Below are 22147 nucleotides of genomic sequence, written 5' to 3'. Positions count from 1 at the left end.
CGGGCCCTACATCGTTCAGGGTTTCCGCCAGCACCTACGTTAGTGTCCTCAACCCCCACTTCTCTAAGCCGACACTTTCACCTCTGAATTATCCATGTGCAGCACCAGTCAGTCATCAGTCGGTAGCTGGAAGCAGTGCAGCACTGCAGTGGGGAAGCGGCAAGAGGCTATGCTGAACCTGATATGCTTAAGGGGACAAACGGCACACCGCAGCAGAGCTGTGGCAGGGGATAAGACACCAGACTGAGCTGTGGCTCTTGCCACTCAACCTACAACCAGGCATGGTTATGTCTGATAATGGCCCTAACTTGGTGGCGGCTTTGGAGCTTGGCAAGCTCACACACATACCATGACTAGCCCATGTCTTCAACCTTGTGGTTCAGGGGTTTCTCAAAACCTACCCCAATTTGCCTGTGCTACTGGTGAAGGTGCACCGCATGTGTGCACATTTCCGCAAGTCATCAACAGCTTCAGCCGGTCTGTCAACGCTGCAGCAGCACTTGAAATTGCCAGCTCACCGGCTGTTGTGTGACGTGAGCACGCGCTGGAACTCTACGTTCCACATGTTGGCCAGGCTTTGAAAGCAGCAGAGTTCAGTAGTGGAATACCAGCTGCAACATGGTCGTCGCCTTTCCAGTCAGCTTTTGCTACTCGCAAGCGAGGAGTAGGCATGGACGTCTGACCTCTGTAAGGTTTTAAGAAACTGTGAGAAATCAACACAGATGGTGAGCGTCTAACTCCATCATCAGCGTAACCATCCCACTTCTGTGTCTACTCAAACGCTCGCTGCTCACAATTAAGGACGACGCTTTGCATGTGAAAGAGGTGGAAATGTGGGAAGACATTACACGGGGTGATGGCCAGATCACCCTCAGTTCGTCTTCTCAGCGCGAGTTGGACGAGGAGGAGTAGGAGATGGTTGCCTCGGCTACAGAGGGTAGTACCCATGGAAATTTAATTCCATATGTTCAGCGTGGGTAGGCAGAAGAGGATAAGGAGATTGAGAGTGATCCTCCTGATGACAACAGCGAAGTCTTGCCTGTTGGTTCTCTGGCACACATGGCTGACTTCATGTTAGGCTGCCTTTGCTGCGACCTGCGAGTTGTACGCATTTTAGACATCACTGAATTCTCGACCCCTGCTACAAAGAGAACTTTTCATCTCTGATTCCTCTGGTGGAGAGGACAAGCAAAACTGCAATAGCAGAAGATCCTTGTTGAAAAATTGATGCCCTCCTTTCTGTGTAATAAGGGTGTTTTGGAGTGACTGTTCCTTGTAATCTTTGGCAGCCCTTTCACTTAGTGCATAGGCTTTGAGTATAGGAGTCCCACTACATGATCAATTTTACTACAATGTGAATGAGGCCCTCCATTATGTGATATACAGGTTGTATCGGAGTGCCTCTTCCTTGTAATTTTTGGCAGCACTTGCACTTTATATACAAGTAAATATACAGGAAAGAATGTTTCCTATCCATTTTTCATATATATAATTTTAAATTCGGTTTTGTGCCTATTATTGTCAGTCTGTAAAAAGTGGTGTACTATTTGGACAACATCGTTCCCAGCAGTGACCTGTGAGTCCAAGATGCATCCAGACCTCCTCCCCATGCTGTTCCAGAACCATTTCGGTGGTGTTTCCATACATTTGACATTTTCCTATGAACCAGGCACCCTCCCCTCTTCAGAGCAGGGTTGCCTAGTTTAATGCTCGGGTTCTCACATTGACTTCCATTATACTTGGGTGCTTGGTCGAATACCCGAACATCCCGATGTGTTTGTCCCGAGCACTACGGTGCTCGATCAACACTACATTTAACTTATGTTTGGCTAACAATAATTTTTTCAATTGGCCTTTATTAAAAATACGGAGCTATTCAGTCACAAAGGGTTAGCTGTTTTTCTAGCTGTGTGACTGGTACTTTTCACTTTTTTGCCAGTCATCTAGTACAACTTATCTCTAAACTACTACTAAGAGGTCATGAACACTTATTTAAAGGGGTTGTCGGGGTTCAGAGCTGAACCCTGACAGCCCCTCTGACATGAGCTTCCGAGCATTTCATGCTTCGAGGCTCTCCCTTGCACTGCGCTGAATCACACAGGGAAAGTATTTTTTCTGCAAATCCACTTTGTGCCGATTAATCTGATAACCCTTCTCTATAGATGTCATGAACACTTATTTAAGCCACATTGTTATCAGTAAGATAAGAACGAAGCTATAATGAGTGTTTATAATGTCAGAGAGGAGAGATAAGGAGCCCTTTGGCTTCCCAGATGACTGGAAAGACAAAAAATCCACAGGCAGCTAGTGGAGCATCTCGGCTATGTACATAAAAAAGGATTCCATATTGTTAATAAAGACCAATTGAAAAAAAGATTTAGCTTCAAATAAGTATAATGCAATAATTTAAATAAAAAAACTTCCCGCAAAGGTTTACATAACCATTAAATCTGTATTAATTAAACCTTTTATCATTTTGTGTTTCTCTGCCTAGAATTTAACATGCATGATCTGAATGTGGTCCCAACCATTACATAAATTTGAATGTGGCTCACCAGGTATAAAAGGTTGGAGACCTCTGAGGAGATCAAAAAGCAAATCTGTTCTGTGTACTACAGAGTACAGTGAAACCAGTTAAAGCCATCGGTCTCCTATTTTTTTCCACCACCCCCTTGTGATGTCTTCTCATTCCCCCTGCATGGAGGATATGAATGGAGGTGACCATAGAGTCAGTGTTACATGACATTTTCTAATGGCTTCAAAATGACCATGTTGGCCCCACTCTGGGTCTCCCTCCTGAATACATAAAGAAACCACTGCATCCACTATCCAGAGAGGGGTCATTGGTTTATATACGTCACCCCTTTATTTTAATATTACACCACTAATATAATTGTTTTGCAATTTCTCAGCCACTGTAGCACTGAAAAATGCTGGAAGAAACCACAAGGTCAAAGCTGAATCTATGAAAACCAAACCCGCCTTGGCAAAATCGTACAAGAAAGGTATGAAAGCTTTAAAGGTTTTTATAGTAGGCATGGATTTCTGAAATGACCATACAGTGGACACTGACAGAATAAAGCCGCATCACGCTCTTATGTTGCCGGAGCTCCCCCGGCTGTCAGTCCGTTGCCTATGTAAGTATAGCAGCGCTATGGCTGGCACCTCCGCTTACTTTGCTGTCCAAGGCTACTTCATCCTTTATTTTGTGCTGATGCTGGACAGCAACTGACCCAGCTCCTGTGGAGAAGAGGATGCAGTAGTGCGGGCAACCGTGTGACTGCTGCCATTTTAATTACCAGTGATGCGATGGCCGCGGAGCTGTAATGGACAATAAGCTGACAGCAGGGGGCGGCTTCCTAGCTGCAGTTCAGGTGACAAAAGAACATGCGGCGGCAGTGTATAGCTATTTCAGAAACCCCTAAAGGACGTGTTCCCACAGACTTTTTCACATCCCACTGTTTTTTCATTGGGATTGTGTCATAGCTCATACAGTATGGATTTGCAATCCACATTGTGGGTAAAAAAAAAAAGTGACATGTCATGTGGAAACTGTGGTGGGTGGCCACACAGGGATCAGCTCCATTAAATGGGGCTTATTAGCATGCCGATCCGTGGCATGACACATTGCATATCTGCTGCGGGAATACAAGGGTCAGCCTCGGGTAGAATTGCCCTTATTGTGATAAAAGGCCATAATACATGTGTGACTGTAAGACGCGCTCACATACAGGCCTCCTGCACACGAACGCGTGCTGCCCGTTGCTGTATTGCGGACCGCGTTTGCGGATCCGCAATACACGGGTGCAGTTCCGTGGGCATTCCGCATCACGGATGTGGACCCATTCACTTCAATGAGTCCGCAAATCCAGAGATGCGGAATGAAAGCACTACAGAGTGCTTCCGTGGGGTTTCGTCCCGTACTTCTGTTCTACAAAAAGATAGAACATGTCCTATCTTTTTGCGGAACGGGCGGATCCGCTGCAGCTTCCCCCACGGTCGTGTTCATGGCAGCACGGCCACGGGGCGCAAACGTTCGTGTGCTGGAGGCCTTAAGATGAGGATTCGAGTAGATCTTTACATTTCAATTTTAGATAATTTGGGACTTCCACCACTTCAGTCGGCTGTCACTTATAAGAACTCCAAGAGAATCGTTGCTGTTGCTCAGTCAAAGCTGACATTTATAAAGACGCCTAAAACAGGTAAGAGAGGATCCTTCTGGGATGTGTGTGTATAAGGTTGATTGTCCAGATAACAGAGGAGAACCAAACTGATATCTGTATACTACCTGGAGGCCATAAGCAATCTAACTAGTTTCTGTTCCTGTGGTTTGTTGAGCATGGACTATGTCTTGTTATGTATTGACTCCAACCACAAAATGATAAACCTGGGACTATAACTAGCTTTATTATTTCCTGTATAGAAGCTGGAGTCTGTGGACTGATCATCACTATGCTCATATGTTTACCGGTCACTAACCTACTGTATTTTTCAGTTATTCCACGACACCCTATGCCATTTGCTGCCAAAAACATGTTTTATGATGAACGGTGGATGGCAAAGCAGGAAAGGGGCTTTACATGGTGGCTGAACTTCATTCTCACACCAGATGACTTTGCTGTGAAAACAGATTCTCTGAAAGGTTAGTCCATAAAGTAAAATATATGCATGTTAATGGGCTACAGAAGTTTAACCCTTTAAGGACCTGCGCCGTACATGTATGGCGTAAAGTCTGCTAGGGGAAGGATCGCGGGGGAATGGGGGCACCATGGCTGCTCTTACCAGCAGGCATCCATACCGGGTAAGGGCAGCATGGTGTCTTTCCTCCCCCCCCCTGCAGCTCCAAGCGCTGCGAATGGCCGGTCAATGAAGACTAGTTCAGTACCGGTCACCTCCCCATGACCGCTCCCCACCCCGCAGCTTTCTTCTGTGGTCGGATCTGTGATATGCAAATGGGCAAGATATGGCATAAAGATGTGAGAGTAGCTCCGGGTACACCCACAAGTTTCGCATTTACGAAGGGAAAGATTCTTGGATAGAACCCCTAGAATGCCCCCCCATCCTAGGAGTTAGTGGGAAGATCGTGTGGGGGTTACCACCTCTATGTGGATAGCTATTATACCAGCATACCCCTATTCATGTCCCTAACTGCCAGGAAGTCATGGTGCCTGTATTGTACCAGGGTAACATTTTCCAGGTCAAGTCCCCCAGACAGCAAGGAAGGGAAGGACCCAAAAAAGATGCAGGGTGTGTTCCAAAAGGTGAATAAGGAAAGACACCAAGCAGGAGTGTTTTAAAATCTACCACTCATCCATGGAGTATTAATTTAATTTCATCCATGATGTACCCTGTAGTTTTACCACCTTATATTTAGTCCGCATAGCTTGCATATCCACTTTTCACTATATCCACTATTCATTTCTGTTAATCACCCCTTTAAAATGTTCGCACGGGGGTGCTCTTTCCAAAATGGGGTCACTTCTTGGTTTTTAATTTCTGGGGACCTCAGGAATTTTTTAAATGCAACAAAATCAATGTCTGCCAATTCAGGTCAGCAAAATCCATATTTTGCTGTTTGACTCTAGAGCCCTGCTGTGTGCTCATACATCATTTTTTGAAAACATATGAGGTGATGCTGTATTAGGGGGGAAATGGGGAACAAAATGTGGGGTGTGTCTTGTCCTGTTACCCTTTGGGAGGGTGCAAAATGTGGGTGTAAAGCAACTTTCTCTAGAAAAAATGCAATTTTTCATTTTCACTGCCAAGTGTTTCCTAATTTTAGGAAACCCCTTTTGAGGTCAAACTGCTCACTACACACCTTGAAAGATTCCTTGAGGGATGTAGTTTCCAAAATGGGGTCACTTTTTGGGGGTTTCCACTGTAGGGCCACCTCGGGGTGTCTTCATATGCGACATAGCTCCCAATTACCATTCCAGCTAAATCCAAAAGCCATATGGTGCTCCTTCCACTCTGAAGCATGCTTTGTGCCCATACTTTAGTTTTTGAGCACATATGGGGCGTTTCTGTAAACTCCAGAATCAGGGTAATAGATTTTGAGTTTTGTTTGGCTGTTAACCCTTGATGTGTTGCAGAAAAAAATAGATAAAAATTTTAAATCTGCTAAAAAAAGTGAAAGTTTGAAATTTCATTTCCACTTTCCTTTAATTCTCGTGGGACGCCTAAAGGGTTAACAAAGTTTGTAAAATCAGTTTTAAATAGCTTGAGGGGTTTAGTTTCTAAAATGGAGTGATTAATTGTTTTTTTCTAATATGTAAGCCCCAGAAAGTGACTTCAGAACTGAACTGGTCCTGAAAAAATTGGGTTTTGAAAGTTTTCTTACAAATTTTAAAGGGAATCTGTCACCTATTTTGAGCCTATTAAACCGTTAAAATAGCAATGTGCAATAAAGAACCTTCTTACCTACATGTGTCTTCTTTCTTTTATTCAACTTTTCATTCTTATAAAAAAGCGATTTTCTGATATGTAAATGAGGTTCCAAGGTGCCCAGAGGGGCGTTAAAAGGGTAAAAGAGGAGAGAATATTTAAAAGAAAAACTGCTACAAGAGGACATAGTTTTAAATTAGAGGGGCAAGAGGTTTAAAAGTAATATCAGGAAGTATTACTTTACTGAGAGAGTAGTGGATGCATGGAATAGCCTTCCTGCAGAAGTGGTAGCTGCAAATACAGTGGAGGAGTTTAAGCATGCATGGGATAGGCATAAGGCCATCCTTCATAAAAGATAGGGCCAGCGGCTATCCATAGTACTCAGTATATTGGGCAGACTAGATGGGCCAAATGGTTCTTATCTGCCGACACATTCTATGTTTCTATGTTTTATTACTCTGCTCTGGTGCCCAGTAACGCCCCTCTTTAGTGCCCAGCCGGCCTTTCTTCTAAGCCCAGCACGCCTCCTCATAAATTAATGTCCTCCCACATACTGGCCAAATGGCGCCGCCCCCTCCCCACCACGTCATTTAATTTATTCACTTCATCGGGCGTTCCTTCCTCCTCTCTTGGCCTACGGCGCCGCCCCCTCCCATTACGTCACATGTATTCATAGCACCGGCCCTCCCTTCCTCCTCTCCTGTCCTCAGAAATCCCGCGCAGTATCGGTGAGTGCCTGCGCCTGCACGATTCTCCTGTTCCAGAGGGCAACAGCCTCAATATTGTCACTGGGCATGCGCCGAGCCCAGTGACATAATCCGAGCGCTGTTGCCTTTGAGACAGGAGAGGAGGATTATGTCACTGGGCTCGGCGCATGCCCAGTGACAATATTGAGGCTGTTGCCCTCTGGAACAGGAGAATCGTGCAGGCGCAGGCACTCACCGATACTGCGCCTGCGCGGGATTTCTGAGGACAGGAGAGGAGGAAGGGAGGGCCGGTGCTATGAATACATGTGACGTAATGCGAGGGGGCGGCGCCGTAGGCCAAGAGAGGAGGAAGGAACGCCCGATGAAGTGAATAAATTAATTGACGTAATCGGGAGGGGGCGGCACCGTAGGCTAAGAGAGGAGGAAGCATGATGGTGCAATGAATAAATTAAATGACGTGGTGGGGAGGGGGCGGCGCCGTTCGGCCAGTATGTGGGAGGACATTTATTTATGAGGAGACGTGCTGGGCTTGGAAGAAAGGCGGGCTGGGCACTAAAGAGGGGCGTTACTGGGCACTAGAGCAGAGTAATAACGCCCCTCTGGGCACCTTGGAACCTCATTTACAGATCCGAAAAATCGCTTTTTTATAAGAATGAAAAGTTGAATAAAAGAAAGACACATGTAGGTAAGAAGGTTCTTTATTGCACATTGCTATTTTAACGGTTTAATAGGGTCAAAATAGGTGACAGATTCCCTTTAAGCTTTGCTTCTAAGCCTTCTAATGAAGGCCCAAAAAAAAAGTGATTTTCAAAATGATCCAAACATGAAGTAGACATATGGGGAATGTAAAGTTTTTACATTTTGTATTTAAAAAAAAAAAAAAATAAAATGAAATATTTTGACTCAAATTTACCACTGTCATGAAGCACAATATGTGACGAGAAAACAATCTCGGAATGGCCTGGTTTAGGATAGTTCCACACTAGTGGCACAGACCAGCCTGTCGGATCTGTCCTGCTGCTAGTGAACGCGTGCCCCAGGACTACTTTTCCGGCCCCGTTGACTATAATGGGGACGGGGCGGAGTACCGATGGCAGCGCACGCTGAGAGGCTGCCGGAATAAAAGTACTGGTCTGAGATATCTCTGATCTCAGTCATTTAATTTCTGATTCCTTGGTCAGATCCCAGCATCTGGGTGGGTAAACCCTTTAATCGGAGGTGGTCCTACTCAGTAAGGCTACTTTAACACTAGTGTTTACTTTTTCTGCTATTGAGATCAGTCATAGGATCTTAATACCGGAGAAAAAATGCTTCCATTTTGTCCTCATTCATTGTCAATGGGGACAAAACGTAGACATAGAAAGAACAGGGATTTAAATGAATGATTGGCACAAAGCTGTGTCGCTCTGGTCTGAACTTTCATTGTGAAATGTTGCTTTTACCATCATGGATGTCTAATGTACTCTAATTGTTTTGATAGTCAATGCAGCTGCTTTGATCCTTGGCGCTGAGAACAGTCATAAAGTGAGTGTACCAAAGGCTCCAACCAAGGAAGAGGTTTCCCTTAAAGCCTACACAGCTCGGTGCAGGTTGAATAAGTTGAGGAGGTCCGCCTGCCGCCTCTTTACGTCAGAACCTGTGGTGAGGGCTATACGGAGACTCGAAGTAGAGATTGAGGCTCGTCGTCTTCTTGTAAGGAGAGACAGACACCTGTGGAAGGACATAGGTACAGTAAAATCCCCATGTTATAATTTCCATTGCACTATTTTAGGCATGTTTGATGCCATGCTGTATTTCAGGTACTTATATACAGTCTGGGTCTGTGGCGGCGTAGGCTGTTTTCAGTGATATGGTTTCCTGTCTCTGAGCAGCTGTGTCATCAGAAATGATCTATTGTTTAAATCAAGTCTTTATGTTGAACCTATTATATTTTTTTTTTTTTTTTTTTTTTTTTTTTTAAGAATTCTGGGTGTTTTTAATTTTCCTTGTCCACCATATAAAAAAAAAAAAAAAGAAAAATTCCTGAAATCGCTGACCACTAAGCCTCACAAGTTTGACACTTCTTGCTCTGCAGAGATCACCACTTCTCAGTGTGCTTCTTGTTGTCATCATGGACAGGATAACACCGTGGTGATGAATGGACACGGCTTGTCCACAGTGCATGTTTATAAAACTCTTCTGTAGAAGTCAACGAGTCCCACAGGTTCCTATTTCCCATGTTGCTTCTGTAAAACATATATCTCCAAATGCTGTTAGTAGCAGCTCAGGCAAGATGTACGCCCCTATAGCCATGTGCAGAAAATAGAATTAAAAATCTACAATCGGAGAAAAAAATGTTACAATCAGGTTTAATTTGACAAAAAGCTAGGTGATACATTAACCTTAAAGGGGTTTTACACTGATGACCTAGGATAGGTCATCTGTATCTGATCAGTGAGAGTCCAACACCCGAGACCCCCGCATATCAGCTGTTTAAGAAGGCACGGCGCTTGCAGTAACGACGCAGCCTTCTCACAGATTAACTCAGGCTATGTGACGTCACGTTCACCTGTCACATGATTGACGTGAATGGGGCTTAGCTGCAGTACCAAGCACAACCTCTATACAATGTATGGCGCTGTACTTGGAGAGCTGGGAGTCCTGGTGTCATTCCCCCCCACCGATCAGATACTGATGGCCTATCCATAGTATATAATGTTTGTATTCATTGACTGAGTAAACCTCACTTTAAGGGTACAGTCACGTGCCATATAAATTGTGGATTTTCCTCAGCAGAGTCATGTGTGGAAAATCAGCTGTGTGTATAGTAGCCGCAAAGTAGATCAAATCTCATCCACACGCGGTGGAAAATCTCTGCAGTAGATTCTGCACATTACTTAGAGGGGATGTCTGATACCCAAAGCAATTTAAAGGGATTCTGTCATGACATTTTAGGCCTATAACCTAAACATATGGCCAGGTCCGTACTAATAACCTGAATCCGAAACGGTCCTTATTAAATCTGCCTGTGGCTCTATTAGCACATAAAACTTGTTTTTATAAACTGTTATTCACCTACCTAAGGTGCCCAAGGGGACGTCGCTTCATACAGTGTGCCCGGCTGCACCCATCTCCGTCTGGTGCCCAGCGCCGCTTTCCCAGTTGAAATCGCTGCCTTCCTCACCTCAGCGCCGCCTCCGCAATCGTCCGGTCACTCAGGTTATGCCTTGTGCGCACGCGCGGGATCTGGCAGAGGGACCGGACGATTGCGGAGGCGGCGCTGAGGTGAGGAAGGCGGCGATTTCAACTGGGAAGGCGGCGCTGGGCACCAGACGGAGATGGGTGCAGCCGGGCACACTGAAGCGACGTCCCCTTGGGCACCTTAGGTAGGTGAATAACGGGTTATAAAAACCAGTTTTATGTGCTAATAGAGCCACAGGCAGATTTAATAAGGACAGTTTCGGATTCAGGTTTAGTATGGACCTGGCCATATGTTTAGGTTATAGGCCTAAAATGTCATGACAGAATCCCTTTAAAGTTTGGCCCTGAAAGTGATTTAGCATAAAAAGAAAAAGAAAATATCGCCTATTCACCGGCAGTTTGTTTCATTGCAAAAGGTTCTGTCGCCAACTGCATCTGGTGACCTGTGGACTGGAAGTGAACCTTCTTGTACATCATCACATGCACTGCTGCACCCATTCACTGGTCTCAGCAGTGACTTGTCCCCAAGCCACACATAACTGTTGGGGCCAGTAAATGGCTGCAGCGGTGAACATGATTAGGACATTACACTTCAGTTTTAGAGGGAACAGGAGGTGGTGGGGACCAGGCCCTTGGTGCTGGAACGGAGTGCTGGTGAATAGGTGAGGGGTCTGACGCGCCTGTCCGTTTTAGGCTATGAATTTAATCTTTCAGAGTTCATGTAGTTAATGCAGACGTTTTCCGCACCAAAATGTGCCTCTTGTGGCTGCACCCTAAGCAGCTCATGGTTCAGTACTCCTCTTATTTCAGATTTAGAGATTCATAAAATTTGTCAAGGTAAATCAGGCTGCGTTTTTCACTAGTGGATGTATTTTCCAGGTGAACGGCAGAAGATCTTGAACTGGCTGCTTTCCTATAATCCATTGTGGCTTCGTATGGGCCTTGAGGTAATCTCTTCAGTGTAAAATGTGCTTTGATGTAATTTTTATGGTTATTTAACCTTCCACAATCTTCACGTGCTTATTCATAGATTTGATCGGCCTGTTGCTGGGCTATATTTCTGTTGTACTTAGTTATTTCATGTGTTTTTTTTCGGGTTTTTTTTTCTTCTGGGATTTGTACGAGTGCATTCACCCCATTCCATATATTCTTTGACCAAATCAGGAGCAGATCGGGCCAGATCAGCTTGATAAGAATTTAGCTTAAAGGGGTCGTCTCACTTCAGCAAATGGCATTTATCATGTAGAGAAAGTTAATACAAGGCACTTACTAATGTTTTGTGATTGTCCATATTGCATCCTTTGCTGGCTGGATTCATTTTTCCATCACATTGTACGCTGCTCGTATCCATGGTTACGACCACCCTGCAATCCAGCAGTGGTGGTTGGTCTTGCACACACTAGGAAAAAGCACCGACCTATGCACAACCCTGCAATCCGAGCCACCAGAGAGGTTGGCACAATTTCCTATAGTGTGCAAGCACAACCACCTCTGCTGGATTGCAGGGTGGTCATAACCATGGAAACGAGTAGTGTTTAATCTGATAGAAAAATGAATCCAGCCAGCAAAGGAGGCAATATGGACAATCGCAATACATTAGTAAGTGTTTTGTCTTAACTTTCTCTACATGATATATGCCATTTGCTGAAGTGACACAACCCCTTGAGCTGTCAGGAATTCAGACATAAGGGCTACAGATCGAGCTGTCACAGCAGTTCCCTGGCTGACTCACTGTTAATCTGAAAGCCTGATCTATGGGATAACTGTTGAAAATTTTAGCCCAAAATGAGTGGAATGCACTAGTAAAAAAAATAAATAAAATTCCTCAAAGTTGTCCATAACCTTTAAAGGGAACCTGTCACCTGGATTTAGTGCACAGAGCTGGGGACATGGGCTGCTAGATGGCCACTAGCTCATCTGCAGTACCCAGGTCCCATAGCTCTCTGAGCTTTTATTGCGTTAAAAAACAGTTTTGATCCATATGCAAATGACCTGATATGAGTCCTGTATCCGGAGATGAGTCAAGCGGAAAGGAGCCCAGCACTGCCCCGCGTCCTCCGAATCTCCTCCTTGCTGGCTGACGTCACAAAGCTGGAACGCCGAAATCTCGCGCATCGCGAGCTAGCACATGCGTAGTTCGTTCCCTGTGCTGATGCCAGTACAGGGAATGAACATGATGCCGACACTGCGCATGCGCTAGCTCGCGCATCGCGAGATCTCCAGCTCTGTAACGTCAACAAGCAAGGAGGAGATTCGGAGGACGCGGGCCGGTGCTGGGCTCCTTTCCGCTTGACTCATCTCCGGATACAGGACTCATATCAGGTCATTGGCATATGGATCAAAACTTTTTTTTAACGCGCAGAGAGCTGTGGGGACCGGGTATTGCAGATGAGCTAGTGGCCATCTAGCAGCCCATGTCCCCAGCTCTGTGCACTAAATCCAGGTGACAGGTTCCCTTTAAAAAATGGAGAATGCATCTGGTCAGGAAGAGGGGTAGATGGCCCGGTTTTGAACTGGTTAATGGTTGCCTGTTCTATTGTTTTCTTGGCAGACTGTATACGGAGAACTAATTTCATTGGAAAGTAATAGTGATGTCACTGGCCTCGCTCTGTTCATCTTGAACCGTTTGCTTTGGAATCCGGACATTGCAGCAGAATACAGACACCCCTCCGTTCCACACCTTTATCGTGATGGTGAGCATTGGTGCTTATGAAGGTAGAAATATAGCTTAAAAATCCTGGGCACCAGTGCAAAATTTGTAGCGGTTCTCCCCACCTAGCAAATATTCTCTAATACTGGTGTCTTATATGAAAGGGTGTCTTATATGAAAGGGGGTCTTTGCGCTTGGTAGTGGCTGTAACCCCTGCACCCCCTTTAGCTACACCCCTGTATGAAGGGCACTAATAACATTCAATTTGCTTTGCTGTGCTGTAGTGGTAGCCAGTATGCTGTGGACATGAGGAGCCAGCTAGACTATTCCTACATGCTAATTTGACTTTTCCAGTGGCCCATCAATCAAACTCCATAGCCCATAAATTCATGCATCTCAGATTTTTAATTGCCTCCACCATCTGGCTCCTGGAATTTGTCCTGCGCTGATATAATGCACTGCTAAGTTTCCTTGGTTTCAAATTTTATCTTTTTAGGTCATGAAGAGGCTCTATCAAAGTTTACCTTAAAGAAGTTGTTGCTGCTGGTTTTCTTCCTCGATTATGCGAAACAATCCAGACTCATTGATCATGACCCCTGCTTGTTCTGTAAAGATGCTGAATTCAAGGTATGTGTAATATAGAAATCCAATGTTTATGATAAAATCATGTGTATACTACCTAGAGTTAGATCATATAAAAAAAAATATTCCCACAATAACGATATTAAGAACTTTTATGGAGATAAATACCCAATTTAGAAGGAAAAAAACACTCAAAACATGCTGGACATTTGGTGACAGACTCCGTCCACTTCCACTGTTCTGTCTGGTCCCCAGGCTTGTTGTCCTAATGGCTACAAGGAGACCTTACACGGTGTGGGCATGCAGGGTCAGTGTATACAGATGGAGTACAGCACAGCTTACACTGTCTGTATACTGTCCACTCCCAGGCTCGGCCCCTGCCTCAGCCTCGCATGTATCGTCGCTATCTCTCCTCCCGGCCGCTCTGATTGCAGCTGCCGTGGTTTGCCCCCCACTGCTTGTCTTTTCTAATCAATAGAGAGTAGTGGTCTCCCAAAGGCAAACTATAAAAAATGTCTGAGACTTGTCAATCATCAGTAACTTGACCCCACTAAGGCAATATATTGGACAAGGCAGGATCATTTTTTTTTGGGTCACTTTTTTCTCCTGTTTTAATTAGCTGTTCTCATTTGGCAACAGAATTACCAGATTTTTCTATGTATTTTTTATTTTTTTTTGTAGGCTAGTAAGGACATCTTGTTGGCTTTCTCTCGTGATTTCTTGAGTGGAGAAGGAGATCTCTCGCGTCACCTTGGCTATTTAGGTCTAACAGTTGGCCATGTCCAGACGCCTCTAGATGAGTTTGACTTTGCAGTGACAAACCTGGCTGTGGATTTGCAGTGTGGTATTCGTTTAGTGTGAGTATTCTTATTTTTTACGATTATTTTTATTATGGTGAAAAGACAGGATTTGGGAAGTCAAAAAGCGATTTTACCATGGGCAATTGACAGGAGTGCACTGCTACACTACAATATTTTCCTGATGCTGTTAGTTTCCATGTCGCTCTCATTCCTCTGCTTCAGTGTCTCCTGCTAGTCTCTACCCCCTCAACCATCTCAACGAGGAGAAAATGACCATTCAGCCAGTCACTGGATGCAGCCATGACCTGCCTCATCTGTGTCGCGTGATTGCCTGTTCATTCATTACTGGATTAAAACGTGTTAAGAAAAAGAATATTAGTATCTAGTTTCTGTAATAAAGAAGTGGTCATTACTTATCTGGTAGGTGTAGCACTGCCGCTCTGTTTTTGCCTCCCCGGTATTGATTTACCTAGCTGCAGTGGTGACGTCACTTTGGCTACAGCAGTCACCTTTTGCCAATCACTGGCTTCTAACGTCCACCTCTGAGACCATTGATTGGCTGCAGTGGTTGCCTGATGTTGATGTGATGTCACTGCTGTAGCTGTGGAAACGTAGCCCGTCCTGGACAACCAAAACGGCAGTGTGGGTTCTGCCAGGTAAGTGATCACTTCTTTATTGCAGGTGAATGTCGTTTAGCCCTTTAAAGGGTTTCTATCACTTCGTTTCACCTATTTAGCTTTCAGACACTAGCGATCCGCTAGTGTCTGCTCTATCTAACCATCCTAATATAAGAGCTTATTGTCCTGCCGTTTAGCTAAAAAAATAACTTATATAGATATGCAAATGAGCCTCTAGGTGCTATGGGGGCGTGATTAGCACCTAGAGGCTCCGTCTACCTTAACAAACTGCCGCCGCCCAGCGCGTCCCTCCAGCCCGCCCATCTCCTCCGGAATGCGATGCTCCTCGTATTCGGCGCATGCCCAGTGAATGTCTGATCGCTTCCCTGCTCAGACATCTATACTGCGCCTGCGCCGATGACGTCATAGTGCTCCGAGGAACAGGCGCAGTGGAGATGTCTGAGCAGGGAAGCGGTCAGACATTCACTGCGCATGCGCCGAATACAGACGCGCACAAGGAGCATCGCATTCCGGAGGAGATGGGCGGGTTGGAGGGACGCGCTGGGCGGCGGCAGTTTGTTAAGGTAGACGGAGCCTCTAGGTGCTAATCACGCCCCCATAGCACCTAGAGGCTCATTTGCATATCTATATAAGTTATTTTTTTTAGCTAAACGGCAGGACATTAAGCTCTTATCTTAGGATGGTTAGATAAAGCAGACACTAGCAGATCGCTAGTGTCTGAAAGCTAAATAGGTGAAACGAAGTGATAGAAACCCTTTAACTAACCTGACCTCAGACATTGAGCGCATGTCATTAGGATATGCCCCCAATGTCTGATATGTGCTGATCCCTCCTCTGGGACCCACACTTATCTTTTAGAAAGAGGCCCTCAAAGTGAAGGAGGGCACACTGCGTATGCTTGGCCACCCTCTATACATTCCTATGGGAGCGCTGAAAATGGCTGAGTGGCGCCACTCGGCTATTTTTCGGCGCTCCCATGGGAATGAATGGAGAATGCCTTTATATGAGATAAGAACCCCCTCACCCCACCATAGGGAACGATGGTAAAATTCTCATGATTGCTTATTATGTTTCTATGGAGCCTTGCCGCAGGTAGGGGCTCCATGGAAAATAATAGAGCAGCTTCCTGTCACACAGGAGGCCTAGAAATGCGCACTTCTGAGTTGAAGGGCATCCATCACATTTGACCACAGCATCTGAAGGGTTAAAAGTCCGCGACTGGCATTACTGCTGGTCACTGACATTAGTGCCGGGTGTCTGTTTAAAACGGAAGATACCCGGTGGCTATGGAGCCCGCTGCACTTGCCCAGCCTCTGACGTAAATTTGTGTTTGCTGGTTGGGAAAGGGTTAATGCACCATTTTAGGTGATACACATTCCCACTTTGTATTATTTTGTATTTGGTGAAGATCAGTGTCTGCACACAGCATTTTTGTGCTGTTTACTTGAGGGCCCTTTGCATGGTCCGAGAATCCTAATGAGCGTTCATAGGAATGCTTGTTAGCGATTATGTGGCGGTGTGACTTGATCGTTTGTGCACACACACAAATCGTCGTCTGCCAGCAGCAGATAATGCTGTGTAAACACGATCTGCTGCTGGCAAACAAGGAGTCAGTATGGGGAAGAGCGATGGCATAAGCTATACTGAGGAGGAGATTGCTGCATGTAATAGCAGCGGTCTCCTCCACCAGCGAGCAGCAGATTGTTGTAAGGAACGCTTCCTTCCTGACGGTCTGCTGCTCTGTCATCTCATGTAAAGACACCTTTAGAATAGGCTCCCTGAAGGTCCGCTGTGCTCGGTACTTCATTTTCATACGGCTCCTTTCTGTAAACAGGAGAACAATGGAACTTCTGACTCAAAACTGGAGCTTATCAAAAAAGCTGAGAGTTCCGGCAATAAGTCGCTTGCAGAAAATGCACAATGTGGAAGTTGCTTTGCACGTTTTGACAGAAAAGAGGGTGCAGATCAAAGATGAACGTGGTAAGTAGCACAATATATCTATCCAACAAAGAATGTGTCTCTTGTAATATACACGTCCAGATTCTGAGCTTCTCGTGTCATCTGTTTTAACTAGACAATGACTTGGTGACCCTTCAGTTATCAAGGGAAGGGGGTGCACTGCAGCAGTGCACCATAAAGGACTTCTGTAGCAGAATGCCCCATGAGCTGCTCCTCTCTATGCATTAGAAGTAGAAGTCCTGCTTTGTCTGAGAGGGGAGCCTAGGAGACAGAGCAAGAGGTTCTATCTCCGAATTCACAGGATCGGCTGCGGGACAGCCGGTGGCAGGTCGGTGTGCTCTGCACACTCCTGCACTATAGTTGTTTTCTATGTAATTGGAGGTACACGTTAGTTTGAAATGATACAAATGATCTGTAGCATACTTTGTGGTCTGCCTTTTGCAGAGCTATTTGAGCGCTTTGGAGGGTCCAATAGTTTAGTAGCTGCACAAGTTAGAACTCTGAACAGTTGCTTTTATTGTTCACCCAAAACTTTTCCAGTGGAAAATAACAATACATGTAAAGGGTTAAAGTTATCTGGTAATAAGAGGACACATCCCCAAGAGATGGCATCACCCCCAATCCTGAGAATGAAGGGGCTGCAGAGATGGTTTAAAGATTTGTTGCCTTGCATAGTTAGGAGTGCCGCTCGGCAAGGAAAAGTTTGAGGGGATTCAGCGCGAAGATTTGTTGTCGGACCTCCCCACTGGTCGTCATCTTGTTCACAATCGGCGCTGAACTATTCCCAAAATGTAGGGTAGGTAGTATCTTTTTGGGGGATGTTAAACCAGGTAGCGTACCTTTTTTACTGATCATGAATGTGACCTATATTTTGGTCTAATCTCGGGAGTGTTAGTGGAAATGGCTCACTTTTATACCATAAACTGTAATTCTGTTTTATAGGTGTCGCCATTACATCCAAGGACATTGTGGACAGACATCGTGAGCGCACCCTGGCATTGCTGTGGCATATTGTATTTACGTTTCAGGTATCAGTGCTGCAATTCAACTTTCAACAGGGGAGAGCAAGGTTGGAAATCCACATGAGTGTGGGAACCATGACTGCTAGTTAATTGGAAAAAATTAAAGGGGTATTCCTATCTCGGCCATTCATGATTGAGATGGGAATACCTCTTGGGTGCAGTGGCTGGGGTTATGGAAACAGCTGTGCTGTATGTTCTACTTTTTACATAACTCCCATAGAAGGGATTGAGAGTTACAGAACCAGTGTAACACAGCCCACCGAACTGTTTTCCCCACCTACGATGGGTATTCTGATCTAAGCCATGAATATCGGAGAGGAGTACCCCATTAAGAACCTACAAGTGTCCCACTGGAACCGTGTAATTATAGAAAACTATTGTGTATCTGAATAAGGTCTCCTTCAGCCTTCCGTATTACAGAGATGTTCAATGAAAAAACTGTGCCAACGTATTTATTTCAATATGCAGTATGTTTTAACCAGTCAGTAATGGTAACGTTGTAACACATAGAAGTCAGCAGGTTGAAATTATATGAATTACTGTCCATTTACCTGTTGTACTAAGGCTAGGCAGAGCTCCATCACTGCTTGCTGATACTTTTGGAGGAAGTGCAAGAGGTTTCATACCTTGACATGCTCATCTAGCTAGTAGCTCCGTTTTGACCACAAAGCACTTCTTCTCACAATGGCTGACTGAAGACCAGTTGCTTTCTCACTGAAATTTTGTTGGCAGAGCATAGGCACCCTTTGGTACAAAACAATAGGTTGTGGCTTTTGGGCAGTGCCAAACAGTTAACTGTCCACATGTATTTACCAAGTTTTCTGGATCCTAGCGAGTTGGAAAATCTTTTTAAAAACTCATGTGAGGAATGGCTACTGCCACTAATGACTAATATCTGTTGTGTGTATTTTATATGCTTAAAGGGAACCTGTCACCGGGATTTTGTGCATAGAGCTGAGGACATGGGGTGCTAGATGGCTGCTAGCACATCCGCAATACCCAGTCCCCATAGATCTGTGTGCTTTTATTGTGTAAAAAACCTGATTTGATACATATGCAAATTAACCTGAGATGAGTCCTGCATGTGAGAGGAGTCAGGGACAGGACTCATCTTAGGTTAATTTCTAAATGTATCAAATCGTTTTTTTTACACAATAAAAGCACACAGAGCTACGGGGACTGGGTATTGCGGATGTGCTAGCGGCCATCTAGCAACCCATGTCCTCAGCTCTATACACAAAATCCCGGTGACAGGTTCCCTTTAACCTGTGGACCTACTAATGCATGCTAATACTTGTCTAGGTGGATGTCTTGCTCAATACTGATCATTTAAAGGAGGAAATAACCTTTCTAAGACACAGTTATACTGTGCAGAAAAAGCTTGCCGCCCTCCGTGCCTTTACTGCACCAGCAATTTCGAAGAAACGGGACAGCGATGCTTTTTCTCCGGACAATTACAGTGAACGAGTCCTTCTGCTTATGGAGTGGGTTAATGCAGTATGTGCCTTCTATAGTGCAAAGGTAAGATCTAGTCTGTTAAGAGGGTTTCCAGCCATTGATAATTAAAGGGGTTTTCCCATCTCAGACAATGAGGGCATATCGCTAGGATATTCACCCATTGTCTGATAGGTGCAGGCCCGCACCTATCAGACAATGGAGGCATATGCTGGCGATATGCCCCCATTGTCTATGATGGGAATACCCCTCTAACTCTTTCAAGATCTGGCAATTGTCCCTCCCAAAGCCATAACTTTTTTATTTTTCCATTCACAGTTATTATGGGACAAGAGGTACTTTCCAATTGCACCATTTACGGTTGTGTACAATGTGGTGGGAAATAATTCCAAATTGGGTGGAATTTTAAAAAACAAACACTATTCCACCACTGTTTTTATTGTTTATATTTTTATTTTTTAACACTGCTTGCTATGTGGTAAAACTGATCTGTTTTTTATTCTCTGGGTCAGTAAGATTACAATGATGCCGCAAATGTGCAGTTTATCTTCCCTTTCAATACTGAAAATTATATATATTTTTTTCAAACTTTACAAAAAAAAAATGTTCTTTGCATTGCCATATTCTGACCCCCATAACCTTTTTTATTTTTGTGTATGGAGCTGTGTGAGGGCTAATTTCTCGCCCATATTCCTTGGGGGACACAGGAAACCATGGGTATAGCTCTGCTCCCTAGGAGGCGTGACACTAAGTGAAAGCTGTAAGCCCCTCCTCCATCAGCTATACCCTTCAGCCTGGAGAAGAGACTGCCAGTTTTTGCTTAGTGTCCAAGGAGGCAAGACACCCCCTGCTTATGCAGGGTTGTTTTCCTATGATTTTTATTTGTTGTTTTTAATTCGATTTTTTTTTTTTTTTTTTTTTTTTTTTTTTTTCCTACAGGGACAACAGAGGCGCATTAGACCCCTCTGTTTCTCCCGGGGTTGAGTTGCGCCAGTGCCGGTAATTCCGCACTGCCGCCTCCCCCACAGAAGACAAGGTGGACCAGGGCAGCCTCGCTCCCCTGCGTCCCGCCAGCTCAGGGTCGTCCGCACGCCAAGTCCCTCCCCCGGCTTCCTGCCACTGCGGTGCCAGGAGCTGAAGGGGCGACCCCCGCTGGATGGACTGAGGGCGAAGACAGCGTATGGTGAGAGTGGCTGCTCCAGCCTCCCCTTCCTCCCTCCCACCGCTGCTACAGGCTTCCTGGGCGCCCGGACGCCCGTTTTGTCAACCCCAAGAAGCTGGACATTTGCTATCCCTTTCCAGCCGATGTCGTGGCCACATGGTCTTCCCCACCCAAGGTGGACCCCCCTGTGGCCCGGCTGTCAAAGAACACGGCCATCCCTGTTCCCGACGGGTCCTCTCTTCAGTCAGCGGAGGACCGTCGCATGGAGACCCTTTCCAAGGGCATTTTTGCTGCCTCCGGTTCTGCTCTCAGACCGTTTTTTGCCTCTGCTTGGGCAGGGAAAGCAATCTCTGCTTGGGGTGCGCAGCTGGAACAGGAGTTGGACTCGGACGTCCCCATCCAGGACCTACGTTCCTTGGCCCAGCTTATTATTCGGGCCGGGAATTTTGTTTGTGAGGCCTCCCTTGATGCGGGAGCCCTTATTGCACGCTCCTCCGCCCTGGCAGTTTCCGTCAGGAGGGAGCTCTGGCTGAAGGTTTGGAAAGCGGACGCTGCCTCCAAACGTTCCTTGGCGGGGCTACCGTTTGCGGGTTCCCGCCTTTTCGGGGTCCGCCTAGACGAACTTATTTCGGAGGCCACGGGTGGTAAAAGCACCCATCTTCCTCAACCCCAAGCCAGGGGCGCCCCCCGCGGACGCCCTGGTGCGTCTCGTTTTCGGTCCTCCCGCAGGGCCTCTGGGGCTCCCACCACAGCTGCCGCTTCGGCTCCTCCCCAGGACAAGCGTAGGAAGCCGTTTTTTCGGGCCCAGCCCTCCTGGCGCAAGCCGCAGGCTGCCCGCACACCCGCAGCAAAGCAGTCCTCTGCCTGAAGGCGCGCCCCCACCCACCCGGGTGGGGGGCCGGCTCCTCCTTTTCAGGGACGTCTGGATGGCTCACGTCTCCGACGCCTGGGCCCTCGAAATTGTGTCCTCCGGATACAAAATCGAATTTGCATCCTTCCCTCCAGATCGGTTCTTTCGCTCCCGCCCGCCGCGGGACCCGAAAAGCGCGGCTGCGTTCTCCGCGGCCGTTCAAGCCTTACTGGACAGGGGGGTGATTACCCCCGTTCCTCTAGAGGAAAGATTCCAAGGGTTCTACTCGAACCTCTTTGTAGTTCCCAAGAAGGGAGGTTCGGTGCGGCCCATTTTGGACCTCAAAAAGCTCAACCGTTTTCTCCTCCTTCGACGCTTTCGGATGGAGTCCCTCCGTTCCGCGGTGGCTTCCCTGGAGCAGGGAGATTTCATGTCTTCCATCGATATACAGGATGCCTACCTCCATGTTCCGGTAGCCCGGTGTCACCATCGCTTCCTCCGATTCGCCGTGGGGGACCTCCACTTCCAGTTTGTCGCCCTTCCCTTTGGGCTGGCAACTGCCCCCCGGGTGTTCACCAAGGTCCTGGCCCCGGTTTTGGCCTTACTCCGTTCCAGGGGTGTTTTTCTGCTACCGTACTTGGACGATATCCTCATCAAGGCTCCGTCCCTTTCTCAAGCGGTTGCCAGCGTGGATCTCACTCTAGAGACTCTGGCGAGGTTCGGTTGGGTCATCAACTTCCCCAAGTCCTCCCTTCCCC

At 46.2% G+C, this 22147-nt stretch overlaps 1 protein-coding gene across 1 annotated transcript in view; it reads left to right on the top strand.

The window, feature by feature from the left end:
• The window catches only part of ASPM (assembly factor for spindle microtubules), an 86062-nt gene that overhangs the window by 16415 nt on the left and 47500 nt on the right, over positions 1-22147 (top strand). The window contains exons 4-14 of the mRNA XM_040407564.1: positions 2913-3005; positions 4095-4202; positions 4496-4642; positions 8572-8817; positions 11151-11218; positions 12823-12964; positions 13418-13548; positions 14185-14360; positions 16776-16921; positions 17843-17928; positions 19225-19443. Coding sequence (XP_040263498.1) covers positions 2913-3005; positions 4095-4202; positions 4496-4642; positions 8572-8817; positions 11151-11218; positions 12823-12964; positions 13418-13548; positions 14185-14360; positions 16776-16921; positions 17843-17928; positions 19225-19443 — 1562 coding nt within the window. The remainder of the gene's footprint in view (positions 1-2912; positions 3006-4094; positions 4203-4495; positions 4643-8571; positions 8818-11150; positions 11219-12822; positions 12965-13417; positions 13549-14184; positions 14361-16775; positions 16922-17842; positions 17929-19224; positions 19444-22147) is intronic.

This window comes from Bufo bufo, chromosome 9, assembly GCF_905171765.1.
Source record: "Bufo bufo chromosome 9, aBufBuf1.1, whole genome shotgun sequence".
NCBI lineage: Eukaryota > Metazoa > Chordata > Amphibia > Anura > Bufonidae > Bufo > Bufo bufo.
The sequence above is the reverse complement of the archived record's forward strand: the minus strand, read 5'-3'. Positions and strand labels throughout refer to the sequence as shown.